The 7,709-nt window shown below is 39.4% G+C and overlaps 1 protein-coding gene across 1 annotated transcript; it reads right to left on the bottom strand.

Annotated features, from left to right (window-relative positions):
- Positions 1–1,013: 1,013 nt before the first annotated feature.
- On the bottom strand, positions 1,014–2,346 carry LOC147286709 (PLASMODESMATA CALLOSE-BINDING PROTEIN 5-like). Its single transcript, XM_086242149.1, has 3 exons — positions 1,982–2,346; positions 1,787–1,814; positions 1,014–1,441 (listed from the first exon to the last, which is right to left on the bottom strand). The coding sequence occupies exons 1-3, from the start codon at positions 2,304–2,306 to the stop codon at positions 1,273–1,275; spliced, it is 522 nt and encodes a 173-aa protein (XP_086098275.1). The 5' UTR covers positions 2,307–2,346; the 3' UTR covers positions 1,014–1,272.
- Between the last annotated feature and the right edge of the window lie 5,363 nt (positions 2,347–7,709).

The following is a 7,709-nucleotide window of genomic DNA, read 5'->3' as shown; positions in this document are numbered from 1 at the left end:
TCCATGGATTTTCCTCCTTCCTATAAACATAGGTTGCTATTTGAAGATCTTATTGGGCCAGGTGGTTGGGCCTTGTACGGTTGTAGACTAGTTGTTATCTTTTGGGCCTTACTGCCCTCATTAATTGTAACCGAAAAAACATGTCATTTATTCAACTTTTATTACAATTTTTTATTTACAATATGGAGGTTATATAATTCAGTGGCAATAATTGTTTGAGATGTCAGGGAAGAGCTGAGTGGAGTGGGGCATAAAAAGAAAGCATAGTTGAGAGTACCAGTTTGGGAAACACTGCAGAATCTACAGCTGTAATTTTGGAATTTATGCAATGCAATTCACATCTCTCTCATAATTCCATATCATATCATGAACAACCTGGAAAGCTCTCCGATACTCCAAATAGCAAATATGAAACTGAGGGCTACCAGGGGCCACCACATTTTCATTGTCTCTTGTACTCGATCTTTTCCCCATTAAAACAAGTATTTTCTTTTGAGAAACGTTATTAGTGCTCTCGTTTTTCACAAGTAACCTTCCCTTTTTACACTTGTAACCTTTTGCGAAAATGCAACTCTCTCTTTTTACACTCGGAACTTTTGTGAATATTCTCTCCTTTTACACTATCCCAAACTTTTGCGAAAACGCAATAGTAATTCTCACATTTCACACTATCGCAAACTTTTGTGAAAACGCAATACTAGTATTATTTCTTTTTGATATACATTGTTGATATATTCCCTAACAGTTTAACTTTCTTAGGCCAATAGTTATCTAACATAGATCTTGTTTGCAAGAGGTTCTGGGTGTAAGTTTGATATACAGGTTGGCTGATTCTCTGACAAGTCAAATTTTTGGAGTCAAAAGTTATATAACAATTTTCAGTTCCCAAAGGAGTGTTTGTGAGTGCAAATATCATCTTCTTTTTATTTCCATAAAAGCTGCTGAATAGAATTTTCTTATATTGCTGAAATTCTTAGCAATGCAAGCTGAAGCAGCAAAATCACATTGCTGGACTCTCCATGGGTCAAAATCTCACATAAAATGTGCCACAACTCTCAATTGGTTGCAAGACACAAAAATTTTCCTCTGCTTGATTTTGTGAACTGAATTACACAACTCAAACAGATAACAAAATGGAAAGTAATCTATTGATACTAGCCTAATCTAAGTAGTACATGAAGTGAATCCCACTGTCACATCCTAAACTCCTATGTGTGCTATTATGTCATCAAAACAAAAAAAAGGGGGTCTGGCTTTTCCTTTCCCAAGAGCTTAATAGATAACCCATGATGTATATGCAGCAATGAGCAAAAGACTGGTAAGCATGGGCCAAACCCATTGCTGAGAAATCTGATTGCTGCCATTCAGATCTTCACTAGGCCCCAACCCAGATGATGAAGTTGATGATGCACTGGAACTACTTCTATTGCTCGCCGACAAGCTGTGCATCACAAAAACACTTATATAATGCAATCTATAAACAGGGGAGCAAGATTTGAAACTAAAGCATTACTCTCTGTTTTTCATATGGCAAGACAATTAATGATCTCTAAATTCCTAAACTGAGGGAAATGTTTACTCCTCTGAGAGTTTGATATATTATGTTGTTAGATTAAGGTAAGTTATATTCAATTAAGAATCAATCTAATCAATGATTCAGATTCAAAAACTTACAGATTTAGATAATTAATAATGATCAAAACACTATACATATAACGTACATGTTTAGCTCAGCTCCCAAAAGAAAAAGGCACATGTATAGTAAGTATTGCAGCGAGTGAGTTACCTGGATGGGAATTTGCAATTATTATGACCTGAAATTAGAAAGAAAAGGACAAAAACAATTTGTTCGCCATTAGAGATCCAAATGAATCAGCAAGTAGATCTAAATAATTATGTAAACCCAGTAAAAACCCATTAAATCAAAGAACCCAAAAACCCAAAAAAGAAGAGCAAATAATAAATGAAAGCAAGCACGTACTGGGGTTGAGAGAGGTGAGCGCGGCAGTGTTGTCGAAGTTGCAGCTCTCATCCGACATGCCGTTTTTGAGGAAGTAGTCGTTGAAGACGAAGGAGGCGGTGGTCTGGAGGTCGGAGGGGTCGTAGCAGGGCCCACCCTGCTGGATTGGGCGGCAGTCGACGCCGCCGGCCCCGCAGGCCCAGTCGATCGCGGCCTGCAGGGCGGCGTCCTCCGCGTTGTTCTTGGCCACGCACCACAGCTCCGTCGTCACGACGCCGTTTTGGGAGGTGGAGAGCGGGATCAGCTGGCAGAGGAGGAGGAGAGAGAAAGCGAAGCTTCTGTACATTTTGAGAGAGAGAGAGAGAGAGAGAGAGAGAGAGAGAGAGAGAGAGAGAGAGAGAGCAGAGGGAAATGTTTAGTTTAGGAGTGAAATTGGTTGCGTGGGGGTTTTAGAGTGAGAGAAGGGAAAGTAGCCGTTTAGGTAAATATAATGGGGGTTTATAAATGGGGATGGAGAAAAAGTGACCGTTACAGTTAGCACTTAGGAAGGAGGGTTTGAACTAATTACACTTACACCTCTTGAGGTTTATCGTCTTTTCACATACATTTCCTGGGATTTTAATAAGAGGGCTGCTATTTGCACACCCCTTTTTTTCTTTTTGCACACCCTTTTTTCCTTTTTTTCTCCTACACACCCCACACACTTACCTCAAATTCAAAACCTCTCAACACACACCCAACCCATTACCAAAATACCCTCATTTCATTACACACCCTCCCCTCTTTCCCTCTCTTTTTTCTCACGTTCACACCCCCCTCCCCCTGTTTTTTTTTTTTTTTTCTTCTTCTTCTCCAGCCAGCCAGCCAGCCCCTCCACCCAACCAGCCAGCCAGCCCCTCCACCCAACCCACCAAGCCCCTCAACCCCCTCACCCGACCCACCCCTCCCTCCCTCCCCCTCCGGCCTCCCCCCTCCACCCAACCCACCTAGCCCCTCAGCCCCTGCACCGACCCCCCCCGCAGCACCACCTCCTCTCTCTCTTCCCCAGCCCACCCCAACCCAGCTCCGACCACCCCTCACAGCCCACCCCAGCCCCGACCCACCCACTCAGCCCCTCACCGGACCACCTCATTCCCTCCCGCACCCCAGCCCTGTAGCAGCAGCACCTCCTCTCTCTCTCTCCTCCCGCGCGCAGCTGCGCATCCGTTCGACACTGGCCCGCCGAAAATGTCACACTCGTTCGGCAGGCATCCGCCGAACGATGTGAGTGTTGTTCGGTAGGTACCCACCGAACATCAAGGACCCGTTCGGCAAGTGCCCGCCGAACCAGCTACTCGGAGAGAGAGAGAGAGAGAGAGAGAGAGAGAGAGAGAGAGAGAGAGAGAGAGAAGGGCACGCCGGTGGTTGGAAGCCGCTGCGCGCGGTGGCTGGAGGGCTAGGGTGGTCGGGGCTGGGTTGGGGTGAGAAGGGGCGGGGCTGGGGTGGTCGGGCCTGGGTTGGGGTGGGCTGGGGCAGGGCTGGGGTGGTCGGCAGAGATGGTAGAGAGAGGGAGAATGGTGGTGGGCGTGGCTGTGCAAGCTTGAGAAAGATGGAGGGGCTGGCTGGCTGGCTGGAGAAGAAGAAGAAAAAAAAAAAAAAAACAGGGGGAGGGGGGTGTGAACGTGAGAAAAAATAGAGGGGGGGGGGATGGGAATGGGGTGTGTGGGTGTGTGGGTGAGGGGAGGGTTAAAGTAGTATTTTTCTTGAGGCTTTTTTTTTTTTTTCAAAAGGGGTGTGCAAAAAGAAAAAAGAGGGTGTGCAAATAGCAGCCCTCTTTAATAATTACACATACACCCCCTGAGGTTTTAAAACTGTTGTATATAACCCTCTATAGTGAGATAAAAAATGATGAGAAATTATGCAAAAAGACATGCTAATGAGTAAATGGCCTAATAAGATTACTTAAGGTGTAAGGTCCAACTTCAATACAAATATTTTCTTTTTTGTTTATTTATTTTTTTCTCTTGTAGGGGGTTATATGCAATAGTTTTGAAACCTCAGGGGGTGTATGTGTAATTATTGAAACCCCAGGGGGTATATATGAAAAGATAATAAACCTCAGGGGGTGTAAGTGTAATTAACTCGTCTGAACTCTCAAAAGGAGTAAGCAGAGACTGAAAGAGACTTCGAAGTGAGAACGCAACCCAAGTTGTGTACAACTGCTATATATATGGTCTTTGTCTATAGGTGCTTATCATTTTCTTTTCTCATTTTTTATTTTATTTTATTTTTCTTTTTGGGGGTAAATTACAGGCGAGTTCGACTTAGATGTGAATCATGTGATGTGATGTCGAGGTGGGCACGGTCCAGTTTGGCCCGGTTCACCTCTGGAACAGTGCGCCACGCTGGAGGTAGCTGGCCGATCCGGTCCAGTATTGGAAACAGTAAAATGTGGGGGAAAACCAAACCAAACCCTACAGGTTCCGGTCCGGTCCGGTTCTTTACCGCGGGTTTGGGCTAAACCTGGGGAGACGGAGACCAAAGAGAAAGGGGAGGAGGAGGCGAGCTCGGCCTCATTGCCGGAGGGAGAGAAGAGAAAGTCCAGAGAGATGATCGGGGAGGGAGGAGAGGGAAGAGAGAGAAGAGATGTGGGAGGGAAAAGAGGAAGAGAGGTAGAGTTTGGCGCCACCTAGCTTGTCGGCGTCATGCCAGACTGAGGAGAGATCGGGGAGACTAGAGAGAGAAGAGAGAGATTGGGGAGACCAAAGAAAAAAGAAAAATGTGAGAGGGAGGAGATAGAAATGAAATAAATTAGTGTAAAAAAATTAATTAGGGTTTGGGTGGGCACGAAAAACAAGAAACGATAGGAAAAAAAAAAGAGTTAAATACAAAAATGGTCCACGAACTTTACAGTGAATCTCAATTTGGTTCACTAATTATAAAAAGTGTCACTTTAGTCCACAAACTTTTCATTTGTACCAAAGCAGTACAAACGCTAACTTTCATCCAAAAATTAACGGAATTAGTCACATGAAAATATGTTGAACGGACTGAAATACCTCTGAAAATGTGGTCACTTGCTGTGCACATGATCACTTTTCATTAATTTTTTCGATAGAAGTTAACGTTTGTACTGCTTTGATACAACTTGAAAAGTTCGTGGACCAAACTGACACTTTTTATAGTTAGTGGACTAAATTGAGATTCACTGTAAAGTTTGTGGACCATTTTTGTATTTAACCAAAAAAAAAAAAAAATGATTGGGGTTTGGTTTGGGGTTTCAATTAGCCAAATCAAATAAATAAAAAAAGACATAAGGATTGGGTATATATAACATTATAGAGTTTAGGGTATAGAGTATTTAATAGACTTTAGGGTATAGGGTTATATACATATATACTTATATATGTTATATAATGGATCTAACATACTAATATATTTATATACTTATATACTTAACAGAGTTTAGGGTATAGGATATATACTTACATATGTTATATAATTCCTATACTTATATGGGTTTAGGGTATATGGTATAAGGTTATATACTTATATACTTATATATATATTATATAATGGATCTAACATACTTATATACTAATATATTTATATACTTATATAGTTAATAGAGTTTAGGGTATAGGATATATACTTATATATGTTATATAATTCCTATACTTATATATGTTATAAGTTATAGTCTTATATATAGTCCTAAACCATATACCCTAGTAACCATATATCTTTATAGTTTGATTAATTATATAATATAAACTATATACTATCAAATAGATAAATTATAAATTATAAACTATAAATTATAAGCTATAATAAATATATACAAACATATGTAAATTATAATAGGGGGGTTTTAGTTTTTTTTTAACTGTATAATAGGAATTAAAGTCATATATAAACTAATTAATATATATAAATATGAAAAATAATATATATTTAATATATCGGTATGGTCCGGTTTGGTTTGGTTTTATTTGGTGTAGAATTGAAATCGGAACCAAATATAACTGGTCTAGTCCGATTTTCTTCCCGGTGTTCACTCTTTTTTGGTCAACATGGTTTTTTTTCCTGTCAGGTCCAACCAATTTTTCCGATGCAAAGTTTAAATGCCTATCCCTGTTGTGATGAGCAAGGAAGAAAATTTCGTTTTTTGGGGAGGTGGAAATTTTATCAACATACCCAATAATTTTCGTTTAGATTTTGGAAAATTTCGTCGAAATTTCAAAAATTTTCCGAAAATTTCAAAATTTCAGAGGCAGAGCCGCCGCCGTCACCGTCGCTTGAGGGAGAGAAGAGATTAAGGAGGAAGAGGCAGAGCCGTGCGCGCCGTCGAAGGAGGGAGAGAGGAGATCCGGGGAGGGAGATGAGGAAGAGAGGGAGATCAGGGAAGGGGACCGAGAGAGCAGAGAGAAGAGAACATGGAGGAGGAGGGAGTGAGGGACTAGGAGAGAGAAAGAGAAGATGAGAACTGAAGAAGGAAAGAAAAAAAAAAGGAAGAGGTCAAACTGGTTAGTCACGGGGCAGGGGAGGAAGAACTGAAAAAGGAAAGAAAAAAAAGGAAGAGAAAACAAAAGGAAAGAAAAAAAAAGAAAAGAAAAGAAAAAAAGAAAAGAAAAGGAAAAAAAAAGGAAGAGGTCAGAGGTTAGTCACGAGGGGCAGGGAGGAAGAATTGAAGAAGGAAAGGAAAAAAAAGGAAGAGAAAAGAAAAGTAAAGGAAAAAAAAAAAAGAAAAGAAAAGAAAAGGAAAAAAAAGAAAAAGGAAAGAAAAAAATCACGTTTCGTTTGCGTCTTCGCGCTTGTTAACCCGAGATCTTTCCAACAAGACTAAAATCAAGACTGAGCTTTTCTTAATTTTTATTATTTCTCGATGGCTCACCGAAATCACTTAAAATTCAAATAACTCACCAAAATTAACTTCGAGGTCCGAAAAATGTTCTATAAAATTCCGTAAGCTCATCTCGATAAATCTCATTTTTCTACGATTTCAAATTCATTTATTTCCTTCCAAAATTCCTCAGAAAATTCTAACATCTTCAAATTAACAAGATAATTATCAATAAATCATTATTTACTTCAAAATAAATTATAAACCAACTTTCCGGGATACAATCTATTTGAATTGTGTTTGGTTATTGGGTTAAGTGGTTTAGAAAATAATAATATATGTCATTTTCTTATTTGTCCACATATATTTTAAGGACAATTGGATTCAAAAGGATTAAATATCCCTTAAAAAGAGGTTATTTTTATGTAATTGTTAATTAGTGAACCATTTTTATTTAACAGTATTTACCTCCAGCGCGCATTATATTCAACTTATATTACATGAAACCTACTATATAATTTGGTTTCTTCAATATTTTTAATCAATATAGTAGATAATATGTTACATAAACATATGGTTAAGTTTCATTCAAAATTTTCGTATTTTGATAATAATTTCCGTCGTTTTTGTCTAATTTTGTCGAAATCGAAATTTTAATCGAAATTTCCACAAAACTTTCCGTCGAAATTTCCTTAAAACCGAAATTTTACTCCTTGGTGATGAGATAAATAATGCAAGTGAATAAATGCGATGTGGAACATGCAAAGGAACTTCCAATGTAGTCAATTATGCTAATTTTTGGACAGTTAATGAGAAGCACCAGTGGTCTAGTGGTAGAATAGTACCTTGCCACGATACAGACCCGGGTTCGATCCTGGCTAGTGCAATTTTATCGTTTTCAACTTCTTTTTTTTCTGTTAATTTTTT

The sequence above is a fragment of the Dryas octopetala genome, chromosome 4 (genome assembly GCF_963921425.1).
Source record: "Dryas octopetala chromosome 4, drDryOcto1.1, whole genome shotgun sequence".
NCBI classification, from domain to species: domain Eukaryota; kingdom Viridiplantae; phylum Streptophyta; class Magnoliopsida; order Rosales; family Rosaceae; genus Dryas; species Dryas octopetala.
This window is presented reverse-complemented; position numbering and strand designations above follow the sequence as displayed.

Coding starts and splice junctions, on each gene's coding strand:
- LOC147286709 (XM_086242149.1), bottom strand. CDS start 2,306: ATGTACAGAAGCTTCGCTTTCTCTCTCCTCCTCCTCTGCCAGCTGATC. Junction 1,815..1,981: donor GCTCACCTCTCTCAACCCCA/GTACGTGCTTGC, acceptor TTCTAATTTCAG/GTCATAATAATTGCAAATTC. Junction 1,442..1,786: donor AATTGCAAATTCCCATCCAG/GTAACTCACTCG, acceptor TGTGATGCACAG/CTTGTCGGCGAGCAATAGAA.